Source organism: Neltuma alba, unplaced genomic scaffold (assembly GCF_004799145.2).
Source record: "Neltuma alba isolate B1F8T4 unplaced genomic scaffold, ASM479914v2 tig00006416_pilon, whole genome shotgun sequence".
NCBI classification, from domain to species: Eukaryota; Viridiplantae; Streptophyta; class Magnoliopsida; order Fabales; family Fabaceae; genus Neltuma; species Neltuma alba.
The window spans coordinates 26,364-44,870 of NW_021634456.1; the positions used below are offsets into that span (position 1 = coordinate 26,364).

The 18,507-nt window shown below is 39.5% G+C and overlaps 3 protein-coding genes across 4 annotated transcripts; 1 reads left to right on the forward strand and 2 right to left on the reverse strand.

Annotated features, from left to right (window-relative positions):
* Positions 1 to 6,603: 6,603 nt before the first annotated feature.
* On the forward strand, positions 6,604 to 7,420 carry LOC114750296 (uncharacterized). Its single transcript, XM_028938870.1, has one exon. It carries the CDS (start codon positions 6,694 to 6,696, stop codon positions 7,177 to 7,179), a length of 486 nt encoding a protein of 161 aa, XP_028794703.1. The 5' UTR covers positions 6,604 to 6,693; the 3' UTR covers positions 7,180 to 7,420.
* A 358-nt stretch (positions 7,421 to 7,778) lies between these two features.
* LOC114750295 (CTP synthase) lies at positions 7,779 to 13,981 on the reverse strand. 2 transcript variants are annotated; one of them, XM_028938869.1, is made up of 22 exons: positions 13,698 to 13,981; positions 13,146 to 13,225; positions 12,960 to 13,046; positions 12,818 to 12,868; positions 12,604 to 12,721; positions 12,456 to 12,512; positions 12,257 to 12,321; positions 12,082 to 12,165; positions 11,540 to 11,590; positions 11,342 to 11,404; positions 11,190 to 11,236; positions 10,859 to 10,928; positions 10,704 to 10,766; positions 10,136 to 10,225; positions 10,003 to 10,041; positions 9,550 to 9,699; positions 9,391 to 9,468; positions 9,192 to 9,277; positions 8,944 to 8,992; positions 8,792 to 8,872; positions 8,414 to 8,507; positions 7,779 to 8,271 (listed from the first exon to the last, which is right to left on the reverse strand). In XM_028938869.1, the coding sequence occupies exons 1-22, from the start codon at positions 13,813 to 13,815 to the stop codon at positions 8,252 to 8,254; spliced, it is 1,641 nt and encodes a 546-aa protein (XP_028794702.1). In that variant the 5' UTR covers positions 13,816 to 13,981; the 3' UTR covers positions 7,779 to 8,251. The 2 variants fall into 2 exon arrangements, with proteins under 2 accessions (XP_028794702.1, XP_028794701.1); XM_028938868.1 differs by having other exon boundaries at positions 7,779 to 8,257; positions 13,698 to 13,979.
* Positions 13,982 to 16,522: 2,541 nt separating this feature from the next.
* Positions 16,523 to 18,504, reverse strand: LOC114750292 (probable protein disulfide-isomerase A6; the record flags this gene model as incomplete). Its single annotated transcript, XM_028938865.1, has 7 exons — positions 16,523 to 16,888; positions 17,411 to 17,510; positions 17,618 to 17,742; positions 17,806 to 17,962; positions 18,095 to 18,186; positions 18,294 to 18,321; positions 18,446 to 18,504. Coding segments are annotated over 7 exons (627 nt in total), but the record flags the coding sequence as incomplete, so codon positions are not given.
* Positions 18,505 to 18,507: the final 3 nt, after the last annotated feature.

The window sequence follows — 18,507 nt, forward strand, 5'->3', positions numbered from 1 at the left end:
GGGAAAAGCACTAGCATACAGGGCGGTTTATGGTTGTGGCGGAGGAAGCAGCAGAAACACGAGAGGCAATGATGGCGCCAGAATGCCACCGAGCAGGCTCAGCAAGGTCTCCTTGTCTTCCGACCAAACACACAAGTAGCCAAAAATGCTAACCTTTGTTCTTCACACATACCATATTTTACTTCCAACAGATACTTGTGTACTCTCGACAAGTAATTCTCCCTTTGTGCTATGCGTACTTATACAGTGAGTGTGATGCAGGAATGCACTCGTAATATTAAACCGCCTGTATAGTAAACGTCATTGTTGTTTACGTGCTTATCGTTGATATTTAAACTTGGGCCTCGCACTTTGTCCAAATCTTAAGTCCCTTGTAGCCTTTTCTTTTGTAACGAGACTGATCCTATGTTTGAATGGAAAGGAAATTAAAGAGGGAAAAAAAATACTAGGAGAAAAATGTTCAGATATAGTAATTTTTTTTAACTGTTTTTGAAAGTTTTTCTTTCTAGTATTTTCTCGTTCTTATTTTCTTTTTACTTTTCCCTCCCTTCAAACATAGCCTAACTAACGGTTTCGCCGCTCAATTCAGAAACTGAATCCTTACCCAACCCCCTCCCCCAAAACAAACCACACATCTCAACAAAAAACTTGGGAGACCAACAATTATATTAATTCAAAAAAAAAAGGGGAAAAAACCTTGAACCTTCATTGTTGAGCTTAGTGCTGCGACAATGTGGTGTGAAATTAACGAATGAATAGACTTGTAGGATTCTCAAATAGAACTAGGCTTTATATTAAATTCCAGTTAGCGATGCTTCAATGAGATTCTCATCTAACCAACAGGGGTTGAGTCTAGTGGAAGGGACTAGTCTTTCATAATGTGGCGAACCAATGTTTGAATCATTATTGGAAGAGGTGCCCACATTTAGCACCCGATAGTGTCTCGAATAGGATTGTCTCCAATAAAAAGATACTTATGCTTTAGCCCAAAAAAAAAACTCTCGTCTGGGGCCCATCAAACTCCTTGATCGATTGACCCAGCAACGAACAATTTATATTCTTTATTTTCTTAAACCCACACCCGATTTGTATTAGAAAGAACAAAAAAAACCGCACCCAACGACAGACAAGTTAAGAACTAGGACGTCAAGTTTTCTTCTTTTCTCTGCTGATTTGTTTGTTTGAAGAAATCCTGTAGACTTTTTTTTGGGGGGGGGGGGTGCGTCTCCTGAAGGTCGAATTTGAAGTTGGATTCCACTGTAACTATTAAATCTCTCACCATTAACCAATTATTATTTTGATACAGATCGAAATTTCAATGTTCAGTTATTATATCTATCTCACTAACTTCTAAATCAATCCAAAAGTACAGAAAACATTGAAAAATAAAAATTGAAGTACATGAAATTGAATAGGATGCGCCAAAAAAATGAATGGTAGTTTAAAAATAGTCGTCAATGGCATCCATAGCACATCAATAGGATAATGGAACCAATTATTCTCCACGAATTTTATATATTACATTGATGGATACTGACAGTATAAGAGAGATGTTAACTTAAGGCCCGTTTGAAACAGCAACTTATAAATAGCTTTTTAATAGTGATTTATAAAATATGAGACAAGTATGTGAGAGGAATTCTATCTCGACTTATGTAAAATTGCCAAATGGAGCCTTGAAAAGCTAAGTATAGGAAGGAAAATTTCAAACAGTCCCGGGGCAGAAAAAAGCCTGCGAGTATCTAGTTATTTGTTGACAAAAACGAAGGCTTAATCTAATAATTAAGAGAGCGGGAGCTGACAGAAAAGTGAAATGCAGAGTCAGGGATAGGCAGAGGAGAACGTGGAGTGGGGCATTGGATGTACGTAGATGTTCCCATGCATGCCCCGTGAAGTCGGCTTTTTGGCTGTTGATCAGAGGCGCATATCACAGCAACAACGCACATTGGCTCGAACTTGAGCCTCTGTATTCTGTAAGCAGACCACTCACTCTCTGTCTTCCGGTGACTTCCCCCAGTACGGTGGGCCTTATTGAGCCACCGATCATGTCTCAGTGTATCTCCTCGTCATCCTCAAATTTCCTAAATTCGACCCGACTCATAAAAATACAACCCCACATGCACATGTTCCTTCCTACGATCACTCGCGGTGATGTGAATTTATTACCGTTCTTTGATTCTTCGACTGATACTACTATCCAACTTGAGAAATCGCAAGGTTTTAATAATATAATATTCCTGCCTCCAGATTCAAAGCTGAGCTTCAGCTCATCACACTTGCGTCTATATAATATGATATAATACTCCCAGTTAATTCATGCTCTTATATATTCACATGCAAGAAGGAGAAATGATTCCGTACTCTGCAGTTAAAAAAATATTGCTAACCTTGATAGAGCTAAACAGCAATTTAGCTATGCGTTAACGTGACCCCAGTCATGGATAGGTGAAAATTCTGAAGCGTACGTCGAAGGGTTTCATGATCGTGACTAATCTCAGAGTCTCGTGGAATCTTTGATTGGCTATGCGTTACGTTGGGGTGCGAGTTAGCGTTTGAAACTGAACACATGTCCTTGAAATCTGTCAACGTACGTAAGGAAGAGGTCATCATGGTTGTACATTAGAATACATATAAATAGAATAATACACAGCAATGACTGATTATAATTGTAGGACTATAGCCCCACTTCAGCACCAAAACTGTTCGGTTTTGCAGTAACAGAAGCCCAGTAAAAACGGAAAAGGAAGGAAATGCGGGAGCACGTACAGTCATTGGCGAACTCAAAGATCAAGGCGCCGAAGAGTTCGTTTCCAAATTAAACCAGAAAGTGCAGTAATTAGGAATGACATGGTATTCTTGTTTGCACACGCTCCCCCCCGTCTTCAACTCTATTGGTATTAGAGAAAGGCATCGAATGCGTAATGACATGTACGAGAAGGACGACGTATGGTATGCCCCATTGGCCCATTCAAACAGGACGCTCATCATTCATTCCCCCCACCCTTTTTCTTGCAGTGGTTCCGCTTCAAATCCTCGCAGGCCCACAAAGTGAAATACAGGTTTTAAAGTTTGATATATGGTTGGGAGGGGAGGAAGCGGAGGATGGGACAAATAATAATCTCCAGCAACCCAATGACTAATTTAGTCTTGGCTCTGGGTTGTCCCTCCGCTATGAAAATCCTGCTTTTTGAACTTTTTGAGGGCACCTGACGATCAGTGATGATCGCGGTGTGCTTTCTTACATGCTTTCCAGGGCCTCTTGGCTGGCTCTTCTCGATGTTCGCCGGCCAGACTTCTATTGGTCAAGAACTCAGCAAAACATTCCTCAATCATTCTTTATTGCTATTATTAATTGCAATATATAATACTACTCTCTTTCCCTAAAAAAGGTTCTAAATAATGATGCCATGCACCATGACCATAACCGACAAAGGCGTCGATTTTCTCGTTGGCAGAAGGCGAGGACCTGTCCACCAAGCCAAAACCCTCAAACTCAGACAGTTTTTGCCAGTAGCCTTTCAAAATGGCTTCTCCTTTTTCTTTTCTTTAAGATTCAATAAAAACAAACTGAAACGCTCCTCCTTTGTTTAACTCCAAATTCCCAGCGCCGCACTCACCCCTCTCACAACTTCCGAGCCATTTGCCCATTTCTCCCTCAAGACACGTTTCCTTGCCTTCCTTTCATTATATGCTTTCCCCATTCTGCCCCTTCCCTTCTCGAAACCCTAACCTCATTCCGTCTCATTAAATACCACCTCCGTGCCTCCTCCCTCCCTCTCCGACTCTTTCCTTCCCTCGCGCCATTGATTCCGATCAGCGCCATGGAAGGGTCCGGATCGGGTCATCGCCCGTACGGCATCGTCAGCGGCAAAAGCTACAGTTCCAACGGCGTCTACACGGGACGACCGGGCTCCCCCGGTGGGGTGTCGGTTCCGGGAAGTGCGAACCGGGGGAGCCAGAGCACACCGAAGCCGTGGGGACTCAAGGATCCGGAGGCAAAGAGGAAGAAGAGGATTGCCAAGTATAAGGTTTACACTGTTGAAGGTAAGGTGAAGACATCGCTCAGGAAGGGGCTCCGGTGGATCAAGGACAAGTGTTCTCAGATCGTCCATGGCTACTGAGGCGTTCCATTTGGTCCAGCCATGCCACGTCAAGCCAGCATTTTGTTTGTCTCTAATTCATGCTGATGTGGCAACAATTCAAAGATATAGGACTATATTGTAAAAATCCCCTGACCTGACTCTCCCCATCACTTTTGGTTTTGACACTTCCTCATTTCATGTTCATGGTTTGTCCGTTTTAATCAAACCATCGTGGATGATTGAGAAACTGGAGAGCCGTCTGGGTTTGGTGATCCTTCATTTCGGATTCACAAATTAAAAGCATCCGCTCCGGTCTGATCCCTTCATGCTTCTGTCTGGCGAACTACTCTCTCTGTTTCCACTTACAACCATTCTCAAAATACTCTCGCTCGTCACACCTTTGATTTAGATCATTCTTGCACTTGCGCGCCATTATTGTCGTTTTTTCAACCAAAACACTGTCGTTATTTGTATATAATGTGCTTGGGCGTGATTCAGGGTTAACTCAAATTGATTCAAAATTTAACTAAGCATTATTTCAAAAATAAAAAATAAAAATAACTAAGCAGTGGGGCTAGAATGTTGCAATATTTGATAATTGTATACTGTGTAAATACAATTAATTGATGTTATTTAATTATTGCCTACCTTCAAATTACGTAGTGCCGTAATTTTTTATTTCTCAAAATTAATCCCCCGTGAATTACCATAGGTAAGGATTATTCTAGTTGATTATCGGCAATAATGAAAGCAACTGCAACAAAAACTCCATTTTTAAGCCAATATGTTGGATTGGCTCGCCACACGTTCTCATGTCAAGTTTCAACCACTGCGAAGAATCAGACGAATGGAACAAAAAAGAGCGATATTTTTTGGATCTTAAATATAAAAACTTATTTGATTATAATATAATTTTACACTATAAAATGAATTACACTACAAGTAGCATATTTAGGAGCGGAGGTGATATGGAAAATAAGCAGATCTGTAGATGGTGGAAGTTTTATTTTTTTAAAAATAATGGAAACGGAGCATCAAAACCTCAAGAGTTACAGAAGTTTTAATTTTTTATTTTGCCAAAAATGAAGAATCATCAGGCTATTAATAGTTATGTGTCACTTTTTCAATTTAAAAAGCTCACTTATTATTTTATTTACAGCAGATTCGTTTATCATTATTGGGTTTCTTTTTTTGGGGGGTACATTGTGAATTTCTGATGGCTACGTTAACTATTAAGTGGCCAGAAATTCGATATTGGGCTGGAAACTTATTTCCGGCCCAGTCCAAGTGTGGCGGGGGTGATGAGCCCACCGAATCGGCAATGAAGTTGGGGCTTCAGCGAGCGGGAGAAAAAGCCGCAGCCCGGAATCCTCGCTTTGTGAAAACGAGCTCCACTGCCTCTTCGCAAGCTACCAGTACTAAATAAACAATAAATTAAGATAACGAAGAGTCTGGGGTTTATATGATTGAAGCTTGATACTGCCTCGCCTAACAGGAAACCGCGCGGTCATGCAAATTACGCCTCAAGCCTCTCTTGTCTGCGCTCCCCATGTGCATTCCCGTTGACCTCACATAGTCAATCCCCACTTCTATCCTCTGCTCTTCTCTCATTATTTCTAATCCTGATGGCCAGTGCGAACACGCATACATGAAAACCTGTTCACATGCAGATCAGACACTGATTCCTCCCTGAATAACAAAACTAAATTAAAAGCAAGGACCAACTTAATTTATTTATAAGTTTCACAAGCACAACACTCAAACGGCAATCACACGGTTTCGGAGAAGGGTAGGTAAACCAATGAGGACGCGCCACGAGAGCACGTCCCTTCCATGATTCAACGAAATTGGCTTTTTAATTGGCAGCTTCGGATCCCCTTTCCGCGGGGCTCAGATTAAGCAAACGTTTGCTGGCGCAAAGTCCGTCATCTTTTTCCCCTCTCATGATTGACATCTCGTAACTACATTCCAACAACATCCAACCATAGGCAGCCTTCCCTCCAGTGGGCGTGGGTCCCCCCACTCCCCAATCCTGACCAAAATGACCCTCCCTTTCTGGTTCTCGTCGTTTATCAGCTTATCACTCACTCAATCATCAAACCGAGCAGTGCTTTGGATGTTAGAAATTGCGCCCAAAGATTTGCTCAAATCCTACATAAAGGCAAGACTAGGAAATGTGGATATCAATTCCTCAGGCTTTGATAAATACCAGAACGGATCATGTTTTGGATATTAGCTGTAGACCATACACTGACAGCAAGCTCATGAAATCAACAGAGAGGAAACGAGGGGCAGGATAGGAAGCCCACAAAGAAGTCCAGCTTGATCCGGCCGCGTACAGGCCACAGCAGTGTGTACATGTCACTAAACAAGTTGGCACCGCCCGTAGCTCACATTTCTGTACCAAATTTACCATGTTACCCCTCATTCACGCCGCGTCCAAAATTCCCATCCCCCCTTATAAACCACCTCGTCTCTTGCCACTCCCTCCATCATCATTCATTCATTCATTCATTCATTCATTCATTCATCAACGCCTCTGCTCAGAGTTACGGGCAAGCTTCTCGGACATTGATTTTCACAGTCCTCTCCTGAGTTTCGCTGTTTCATAATGGGCATTGAGAACCATAACGGTGCTCACAGAGCGTGGAAGATATTGCGGCTGGCTCTTCTCTGGGCTCGCAAAGGTGGGGTCTTCAAGCGCAGGCTCATGACCGAGATGCGTCTTCTTCCCAAGTACTTGAGACGTCTCACCCATACCACACCGCCCAGCCACATTTATTACTGCGAACGCGAGCTCTCCTTCGATAAGACCCCTATGTTCAATCGTCCCTCCTCCTTGCGCTTCCATTTGCCTCACATCCCTTGCATCAATCCACATGTTGATTTTGAATATGACGGAGACGATGATCTCCGCTATGATAATGGTGAAGACAGCGATGAACAATACCGTTACCGAGAATGTGAAGACGACGACGACCAAGGGGTTGATGTGCGAGCTGAGGAGTTCATTGCCAAATTCTACCAGCAGATGAAGCTCCAGAGACAGATTTCTTACCTACAGTACAATGAAACGCCCACCAGACTCGGTTGTTGACGTTGATTCTTTTGCATTGCGCGGCATTCATTTGTTCCTCCGAAATTGAAGTCCGCACATTTTGCGGTGAGTTTTGTAGATGCCATGAGCTACGGCGGAGTTCCAGTATTTACATTTCATTTTTTTGGCAATGTTTATATTTCATGTCACAGTCAAATAAATATCAACCTTCCAATTTTGAATTCTTTTCAAAAAGAATGTGCCGTTCGCGTTGTTATGATCGTATTACTGCATTTTCTTTGGGTAGATGTAGAGAGCCTTTACACTTATTCTATGATAAATCTACTGCTTTTACACTTTTATGCTGTACAAAGTAAATGTTAAATGAATCGTATCACAAGCGCAAAAACACTTATTTGAAGCAGATCTAAACCTTACCATTGCTATTATTTTCTAGATTAGTGAGACAGCAATTTAAAATGGAAGTTAAATCAATACAAAATTCTCCGAATTTCTAAGATTGGACCAAATACGAGTTGATTGTACGATCTGAATCTTCATATTGTTTAACAAATTTACATGATACAAACAGATGGAAAATGCGAGGTCAATATTTTAAAAATTGCGTCCGCGTGCAGACATACCAAGAATGCAGCAAATAAGGACAGCAGATCAGATAATCTGGCACATGAAATGAACAGGGAGTAAATCGTACATATAGAACAAGGGAGGATTTTGAGGTAAACTTTGAACCTATAATGAACATCCTGGGAGTCCAGCAACCAATACCAGAGCTCTGTTTTGCGTTACATCAGAATCAAAAGATCCTAAAGGCAGTCTAATGATTAGAATATTGAACCGTAGCTCTGAAAGTAAAAGAGACGTCCAAATAACATTACCATGGACACGCCTTTGAAACCAGCCAAAACGAATGTGGAGCAGCCGCACATATGCTCGACTGCGGGGATTCCCTTCATTCCGGGTTTTCTTTTTCTTTTTCTTCTCTTTTTTCCAAAAAATACATAATATCCTAACAAAACTAGGGCATTGTCAAAATAGCAGAAGATTGTGCGTTAACTTCCATTTTCATAGCCACTGATGTGGGCTTCCAACTTCCCTGTTGCCGCCAAAATCAGACCTGCAGGTACAACACTAGATTAAGAATTGGCCATAATGAAATAATCAGTTGGTTTTCACATGACAACTGTTTGAGTTTATTACTTCAGGTTAGCAATTATTAACTCACAGGATGCACAAGAATCAGTTGCTCTAAAGATTAATGACCAACAAGTACCTAGAAATAAAGCAGAGGGTTTAGCAGGCCGTGATTTAAATTCAGGATGAAATTGCACGCCTACATAGAATGGATGACTTGGAAGCTCTAGGATCTGCTCAAAAGAAAGGATTCCACCATCATTTCATATCACAAAAATCCAGGACTGCAGAACACTCGTTCAGTTAGAGGAGTGTGTGCCTCGGGGAACTGCCTTTTCATATAAATCGCTGGCCTGCTATAGTACTGCATTTCATGTTGGGAAATGTTGGCCCCCCAAACACACACACCAATTCCATGGAACAAAACAATTATAGGAAGACAAGCGGGGATAACAAACGCAATATAATTAATTACCATCGCTTCTCATCCAAAACAACATCCAATTATAAAACTTACCTCCATTCGCTTTCCACTTTCATCCCTTCCAACAAATGTTAGCCCAGCTTCTTCTAGTGTTCCAATAACATCTGGATTTACCTGCATTATGACATCGCTGAATTAATATTCACAAGCCACACACGTCATACACTTTGACAATAAAAGCCAACCTCATATCTATGCCGATGCCGCTCATCCACATGCTGTGAGGTGTGGTACCTGATGTTTAGGAACACATAATGTTAGCAAGCCTAGAAAAGGGTGCTGAAAACATTTTACTCTCACAATATGGGTAAAAAAAGACGCATATACTTTAGCAAATTCAGCTTAGAAGTATGTTTTATGCCCTTTCTTTAATCCATGAAATGGGCTAAATTTATGGTTAAAACAGCAGAGAGTGATGGAAAGCACAACATACAGCTTGGAAGTAATACAATCAGGTGTCTGAAATAGTGTTTTACGAGATCCTAGCCTCATGGTGCTTCCCATGTGTGTTCGTGAACCCTGCATGCGAACATGTAATATGATGACATCCATTGACTAACTATGCTAGTGAGTAGTAACTAGGAATATTTTTGAAAATGGCAGAAGCGAGAAAAGGGTGAACCAATGTGTACCTCAGGCATGAAAATCACAACAGGATTTGGCGTTTGGGCATCAAACTCTACACTGTTAGCCCTTTCCCAACCCAACACCTAAGAACCACCGTTAAATTACAATATGAAAACATATGGTAGAACAGAACCAAACACAGCATATACAAAAATATCACTCACCGATCTTGCAAACTCAATCACAGCAATCTGCATTCCCAAGCAAATTCCCAAATATGGAACATTGTTCTCTCTGGCATATTTGGCAGCTAGCATCATACCCCTCACACCACGATCTCCAAATCCACCAGGAACCAAGACACAAGCTGCCCTCTGCAAGTATCAATTTCCAAGAACAGCTGTGACTTGAGACTCAGATATCATATACCTCTTCCCTAATTCTTTTAAACTCAATTTCAAAGGCAGCCCAACCGGTCTAACAAAGTCAAAAACTCACACCAAAATAGAAGTTCAAACAAAATAAAGACCCTTACGCCTTAGCATTTGCCAGTCTTAACATTTACCAGGAATCAAGTAACACCTCAGAAAATAGTATCAAAACGAAGCATATAAACGTCATTGCAGGAAGAGAAAGGGAGGCAGAGAGGGGAAATAATATATGAAAGTAAAGCTTACCCTCAGAGTCTCCCATGCAGCAGCATAAGCTTCTGGTGTCTAAACCAGTGAAATCAAAAGTAAATAAAGCTGGCTACATGCAGAGTGACGGTTAACAAAATATTTCCAGATTCCATTTGAAAGAAATCATTACCGATTCTGCACTATCATCTTCAAGGTCAGATGCTGCAATCCAATCAATTGATGGCCTCAATGAGCACGCAATGCAAGCATGCAGAAGAGCCTGTAAGCAGGTCAGGCATAACAAAGACTATTTACACACTGCAATTACACAAGAGAACAAGAAACTTGATAGTCCATTCTATGAATCATAGCATGTGGATGGCAAAAGTGAAAACTCATTTCCCCCAAAATCACCATGCCCAAATCCAAGAAGATTAGCCAACACTGTCTAAAGTTTAGAGGATATTAAAGAAAGCTTTTATACTCCTATAGGAAACAATAATTTAATTAATATGGTCAGGAAGAGATGACATCAACTGTACATCCCTTCATGGGAAGAATCAGAATTAAAATTAAAAGTATATATATAATAAGTAGATCCTTGAATACTATAATCGCACCATCAAGCAGTCCATAAGTTATTCTATTTAAATTAGTTTGGCAGCTAAATAAACAAGCTAAAATCCAAACCTCGAATTATTTACATTTTCTTGCTCATCTTAAAAAAAATAAATAAATAAATAAAAGCTACAACACACCTTTATAACAGATAAATATGAATCTGTTAGGCCAACGTATTTCCCCACCATCGCAATTCTCACCTGTAAATGTCATAATGCTCTTATTCTTATGCACAATATGATATAAAATACATTCAAAAAGAGCATTGCAAACTCATCATCATGGCACTAACAGAATCAGTAAGATTATCATAAGTCTCAGCCATCTTCGTCCAACTCCTCAAGTCAGGAGGCATAGCAATGCTGAAACAAAACATTAGAATGAAATAAATAAGCACTGTCTGTCATCAAATTGATATCCCAAAGAAAATGAAAACCTTAGCTTTGTGTAGTGTCAATGAAGTGATTAAGAACAAATCTTGCATGAGATGCCATAGTGTCATCAACTATAATCACAATGATGTATATATCTCATCTGACCCTGGTTAATTGACGAAAAATCAGACTAGGATATATTGCTTTGGCTTTAACGGCAACAGACATAAAGGGCAATGGAAGACTCACCTGAGTAGGTCAAGCTGCTTCAGAATTGAATGGTGCGCATTTTGGTTCTGAAAGTATCAGCCAATCATAAAGTAGATAATAAGACAGTATATACATAATCCAGCCAAGAGTCAGTATAGCCAAAGAAAAAAAAAAAATCATAGACAGCCCACCCTAAGTAAGAGAGGAATGTGCCAAATGTTTGGGACATCATGAATATTTAGAATATTCTCAATCTGTGGAGAACACACAAAAACTCTAAGATCAGTAACCTTCTTTTAAGGCCAGGATAAGATCAATAACTAAGAAAATGAACCCTGCTTGGCAAATGGCCAACACCAAGCACCGAGCTAAATTCACCAACAACTTACTGGAACATGGCAAAACCGTGAGAGTTTGTCCTTCGTATTATCCAAAAGAGGCTGCCACATTCAATATCAAAATATTTTACTTACTACAGAGAGATAATTGACAAACTGAACAATGCAGTTCAAAAGCACAAAAGACTCCACACCAGTTCTTCTGACAACAAAAATAAGCATACGGAAATAAAATATATCACTGCAGTCTAATGAAAGAACTGATGAGGCAATAAGAATTTTGAACAAACAAGATCGAGCCGTCATCTAATCCTTTTCTAAACTATGTACATGCACCAATTTTGAAGAGCAAGTAAAACGGTCAATGGACAAATAAAACAGAAGCATTAAATGTTTAAAATCTACATCTGAAATGAAAGTTATAGTTTTCATCAACTAAATATAAACTAAAGCTATCTAGAAGGCCCAAATAATAAACACCTTTACAGCTTGTCTATGTTTAAACCGCATGAAGGGAACAGAAGTGTTACCCTATGTTTCCCAGAGAAATGTCATTTAAGCTCATTTAGGTAATAATTGGCGTGGTAACAAACCTCAGCAGATCGACAAGCTAAAAGGTGAGGAGTCAAACCCAATGCTCTCAGTTCCCTGACACTGTGTTGCGTAGGTTTTGTTTTCTAGAACCAAAAATGTAGGAGCCAAAAAGAGAAAAATAAGTAATTAATACTAATAGTGGGCAACTATAAAGCACAGGCAATTAAATGTTACTTGTTCTCCCACAACACCCAGCACTGGTATTAGGCTAACATGGATGAGACAGAAGTTGTCAGACCCTGCGTACAGTAACCAACGAATCCATAGTTATACTTAGTTTTGACAAATAAATCCAGGGCTCAAAGTAGCGCGAGTAAAGTAAGTTGCTGCACAAGTGACGCTAATTTACAAGCAACTTATACAATGAACTTACCAACAGAAAAGGACAATTGCCGCAAAGCCTCAATAAACGGCATAGATTCAATGTCACCTGTAAAAACAAAAATATATACTCCCACGTGATGAATTGACCTGGACAACATGGATGAAAAAGAAGCATCTCTACTCTACAAAAATCTTACCCACAGTGCCTCCAAGCTCAATCACACAAACATCTGCTGGCCCCTCCTTCCCATCCACGGGAATCACAGCAACTGACTCAATCCAATCTTTTATGGCATCTGTGATGTGTGGTACTACCTGTATCAACATCCCCAAAACTTTGAAATTTACACCTCATCCATACAATAAGAGAATGTAAGCAACACAAAATAGGAATTATAAAATGTGTATCACCTGAACAGTTTTTCCGAGGTAATCACCCCTGCGTTCCTTCTCGAGAACAGACTGAGCAGAAAGCACAGATGATGGTTTTATGAAAGCATGGATTAATTTCATTTTACAGTCCAGTACTCATTCATGGAAGATATAAAAGCACCTGGTATATTTTTCCAGTGGTGATATTGTTATTCTTTGTAAGTGTGACATCTAGGAAGCGCTCATAATTTCCCAAATCCAGATCAACCTTCGAAGCCAAGCAACAAAGGTAAAAAAAAAATTAGTCGATATTATATCACCTTAGTACATTCAGGCACGAAAAGATGTATTGTGGAAGGAAGGAAACCTCTCCACCATCGTCAAGAACAAAAACTTCCCCATGCTCAAAAGGAGACATGGTACCGGCATCTATGTTCAGGTATGGATCTGCAAATAGTACAGAGAACAGATGCATGAAGAAGTTGCAAATTATTTGATTTGCTCATATATCCCTATGGGGAAACAATCAAATAATGGGAATTTTAGAAAGAAGAGCAGACATAAGCAAACAGTACATACGGAACGGCCTTGACAGGAAACCAATCGAATAAAAGTTTAAGTACCCTGAAGCATAAACTACATACAGAACGTCCTCAATAAGCACTCGCACATTACAGGAAGGTAGGAGTAGGAGACCAAGATTATTCAAGAAAAGAGACACCCCAGAAAATCATATTGACCACAGGTTATAAAAACACTAACGTTCAGTCACGCTAAAAAAGGAAGAGGAGGAGGAGGAGGAGGAGGAAGGGATTCAAACTAATCAAAATACCAAAGAAGGCAATATTCAAAACGAAAGAACTGTATTGCAAGAAATGACAGAACAATAAATAATGAGAAGGAGAAGGAGGCAAAGAACCAATTTTGATGGAAGTGACGCGAAGACCACAGGCCTTGAGCACGACCCCTATGCTGCTCGCCGTCACGCCCTTGCCCAGGCCACTCACAACTCCACCGGTGATCAACACGTACTTCATTATCAGAGGTGCAGTGTGTTGTATACGTTGCTGTACAGAATTGAGACCAAAATGCTTGTGTTTATATCAGAGCGGGAAGGTGGAAGTTGATAACGGGAAAGCAGAAAAGTCAGCAACACTCCCCCGGCCGGGTTGCTGAAGCTGAAGCCGAAGTCGGAGGTCCCTTTCTAATCTAATCCAATTAAAATTAAAAATAAAACCTAAAAAGAAAAAACCTAATTAAAAAATGGTCTTCCCAAATCCTGCCTTCACCTACGTTTTGAGAATTTAGACCGTCTTTTTTGGTGGCTTCCTGCTTACAACTGTCCATTTCGCTCCTCTTTCCGCCGAATCATAGCGCGACATGTCAACTTGAGCCTTTGGTCCGTGCTGCACGCTGATGATCCCATTTTGAGCCTTCATAGTTTGATTTTTTTTTTTTTTGACCAGAGAGCCTTCATAGTTTGATAATGCTTGAACGTAAAATTAATGACATCAAATACTATTAAATGGGGTAAAAAATGTTAGGCTTACTTATTCTCTATCGCATTTAACTAAATTTAATTATATTTTTAGTTAAGGGTACAGGTACATGATTGAAATAAGAAGACCAACCAGTTTTTAGCAGGGGTGCGAAAAGTTTACCTGATATGACAGGTTTTGCCATCATAAATTTATTAATCAGGACCGTAAGATGAATCCGCAGCATAAACTCCTAAAAACACCTTTTCGGCCTCTTAAGAGCGATTCGCTGTACTTTTTCTTCCATGCTTTTTTCCCAGATAAATAGACAAATTATATTCCTTTGCACCGTAAGATCCCCTCTACTTTGTGGCTTTTTGCTTATTGGAGGAGTAAGGTATTCCATTGTTTCCTTTATATCGATATTGGGTCGGAATCATCATTACAGACCATTCGTCGCCCCATTGTTACTATTCCCCTCCCTAGAAAATAGGAAGCATCTATATCCCAAAAAATAAACAAAATAAAAAAAGAAAGAACATATAAAGCAAATTTTATTTAAAAAACCGCAATGTGAATACTATTCGCTTATTTTAAGGGAGAATTACAATCAAGTCCCATATAAGAGAAATAACTACTAAAAAGTCTAATAACAATCTGAGCAGCTTGTAACAACAAATTCTATAATAGAAAATAACAACCTCTAGAATTTATTTTGTAATTTTTTTTTTGTATGGGACCTTATTATAATTTTCTTTTATTTTAAACTCTTAGTCCTGGCAAACATGGGCTCATAATTTGTTTTTTTTTAAAATCTAAAAGAACAATTTTGTCAACGGGAGTGCAAAAGTCATTCTGCGGGCTATTCCTGGAGTATTTTTGTCTTTTTTAATAATTCCTGGAGGCAGGAGACATATTTTCCACCAGTATGATATGCTTTGAACAAATTACAGCATGAAGGACAGAATTAGAGAAAATGAAAGTTAAGTCAATAATCAAATCACACAGTAATACTCCTCCGGTCCTAATTATAAGACCCAATTGACTTATTTGAGGAGATTAAGGAAGTAAGTTAAGTTGGTTATTTATAATAAATAAGTGTTGTCATTCCTAAAATATCCTTGCTAATTAAGTATATTGGCTAAAACTATCATTATTAGAAGGATTATCGTGAAAAAAAAATGCATAAATATAAGAGACAAAATGGATTGGGTCTTATAATTAGGACCAAATAAAAGTCAAATTGGGTCTTATAATAAGGACCGGACGAGTATTCACTTATTTTAGCTTCCAATGACGCGTTGATTCGCGTACTTGATGTTTACTGAGTATGGGCGGCAAACGGTCGATAAACCCCGGTGCCCATGGGTGTCGTGTCATGTTTGTGCTCGTTCATGTTTTATAATAAACACGACACGGCTGCACGATTGAAAACGACACCTATCAATTTGCGAGAGAACGTAAGCATATAAAGCATCAATTTGCGACGTTGGAAAAGCGTATTTGTCGGGAAAAGTTTCTTCCGATTCAATAAAAATTAGTCTTTCTGAGTTATGCTAATTGATGATATGTAATTATGTTATTGTGGTGCCACTTGCCGCGGTTCTGTAGAAATAAAGCAACAACGGGTGCAGCGGCAGCACACAAACTCCGCATATATAAACAAATCTAAATCCACTTTTTTAGGTTTTTCGATACTACCTCTGTTTCTTTGTTTGTCTACTAGAAACAAAGAGGAACTTATAATTAAAAGTAATTATCTGACCAACCCCGAATCCTGGTGTAACTTAACAAGGGAGACAAAAATGCAGAAAACGAGAAATTTGAGAGCGCTCCAGCTGGGAAACGCAGCCAAGCTGTGCCTCTGCATTCATTGATATTCGCTGCCGGACTGTGATGTCCTCTTCCCAAAAAAACATTTATCACACACAGAGCCCAGAGATTCAGCGCCCTTCAAGCCGGTCCTGTTTTGAAGACTCCATTCTTCTTCTTCTTCTTCTTTTAATAATTTTTTTAAAAAGTAAAAGTTTCGTATTACTTGGTTATAACATGGCGGGCCAGATGGCTATTTAGCAAGTTGCATGTAAAAGTCAGGCACTGCAGATAGACAGGCAGGGTGTAATTATAAATTATGACGTCAAATTAAAGAAAGCGACCTGCCCAGTGCCCACTAGCATAAGGATAAGGGAACTTTGGATTGTCTCCCAAAATTTAAATCATGTCTTCACAGAACTAACTGTTGCGCCGATTAATTTGCACACCGGGAAAATCATAAGGGCTGGAATATTAGCGCGTCGTTGATGGCCGCTCTTATATAGCTCATTTGGAATTATAATTATAAGTACCTTTTACATAAATCAAGATAAAATTTCTATTTATCTCATGTTTCAAGTTATAACATGCGCAGATGAAAGTTTTATGTTATACCTTGCACAGTTTGGTCCGTGTCATCATTATTAAAGGGAGTTATAAAGCGACATGCTGACATGAGAATGTGTTCGTTCGTCACCCGGAAATCTTCCAAAACATTAATAAATTCGGTCGGTTGATGCATGCCACTCTTCTGTCACGCGAATGTCGACAGTATGTTTTTCTTCAGAGCAAATTCGTCTGCCTTCGCTGGGTTCACCCGCTGCATGAGTCAACCCACCTCAACATTAATAATCAAATATGTCTGCCTTTACGTCTTTTCTTTCACTCAATGAAAAAGACTTTCCCCTAACTAGAACTTCTTCCCATTTATCCTCCCAAAATATCACTCAACTGACCTTCCTTTTTAAAAACTATTTTCATCAATGCTTGTTGCTCATGTTTTACAGAGAACAACATACAGTGTTACCAGATGGATATATTTAGTGATAAGATCAAGAGCCAAGAATTACTCCTCCGGTCCTTAATATAAGACCCATTTAATTAATTTGATTAGATTAAAGAAGTTAGGTAAGTTAGTTAATTATACGAAATGTGACACGTTTTTTCTAAAATACCATAATCATTTTTTTAATACCCCTTCTTCCCTTCTATTTGATTATGGTTGAGGAGTATCCATAGGGGTAATTTAGAGAAAAGTGATAAATATAAAAAATGAGTCTTATATTTAGGACCAAAATTAATTCAACAATTAAATCTTATATTAAGGGTCAGAGAGTATTACCTTGTCAAGCATGCGCTGCAGGCGCTGGATTTCATTCTTGGCATAATCAGAATCTTTCTCCATGCAATTCCTGGCGGCTTTCAAGTAAATCTTCCCGTACCTAGTATGTTCAAAATTACAAAACTTGAATTTCCATGCATGTATCTCACTTCGAGCGAAACGCAAAAGTGTCGATGTTATTATGTATACATAGAAATCACATACAACCTTAAAGCAGACCCGTTAAGCTTCTCTACTTGCTCTTCTATTCGGGCAAACACGGCCTTCTTCTCTTCATGCTTAGCAGCTGCGAACTCCTTTACCAAGGCGTCCAAGCTTTCAACTATACCAGCCTATAAGCCAATTATTAATTGCAACAGCTTTGGTTTTTGAATGAATCGGTCAGAACCACTGACCTTTGAAGTAAGCCGTCCTTCTCGGTCTCTACTTGTGCCGCATTTGTCATTGAGGAAAGCGACGATGTCGTTCAAGTCTCTTCCTCCCCCATACACCTCGCCGGCTTTCTTGCTCTTTGGAAAGAACTTCAACGTAGGAAATGCTTTTACATCATTCCTGCATTATTATATTATATAATTATTCTCTGAAACACGCTAGCATCCTTTGGATTTGCCATGACCTCTGAACATACACTCAACTATTCCCTAGCTATAGTACAATGTGGATGAGCTATATATTTCATCTTACTTCGCCGCAAGATCCTTATATTTGTCAGCATCCAGGTTTGCAATCACCACCTCTTCCTCCATTTTAAATGCTGCAGCAACCTTCTCATAAGCCTGAAGTGAAGAGAAGAATCAAACTTTCACGTTTACTAATTCTACAGATGCTGAAGGCCGCCTACAGTTGATGAAAATTATAAAGACTAGCGCAGATGTTTGCTTACCGGGGCAAGTTCTCTGCAATGTCTGCACCTGGAAAATCACAAAAACTTGTAAGCTGATATGCTAGTTGATGGAATATGAAAACAAAACGTAAACTTAGTCTCTTGAAATTTTGGAGCGACCAAAAACTCTGAATTAAAAACTTGTTGAGTACCACGGTGCATGAAACTCAACCAAGACGTCTTTTGTCTCATCCAAGACGACCTCATCAAAATT

Bases quoted from the DNA above. Each gene is read 5' to 3' on its own strand.
- LOC114750295 (XM_028938868.1), bottom strand. From the start codon at position 13,815: ATGAAGTACGTGTTGATCACCGGTGGAGTTGTGAGTGGCCTGGGCAAG. The intron at 13,047-13,145 runs GTTTCCTTCCTT...TTGGCTTCGAAG, and splicing joins TTCTTGACGATGGTGGAGAG to GTTGATCTGGATTTGGGAAA. The intron at 8,873-8,943 runs GTTGGCTTTTAT...GTCATAATGCAG, and splicing joins GGCATCGGCATAGATATGAG to GTAAATCCAGATGTTATTGG.
- LOC114750296 (XM_028938870.1), top strand. From the start codon at position 6,694: ATGGGCATTGAGAACCATAACGGTGCTCACAGAGCGTGGAAGATATTG.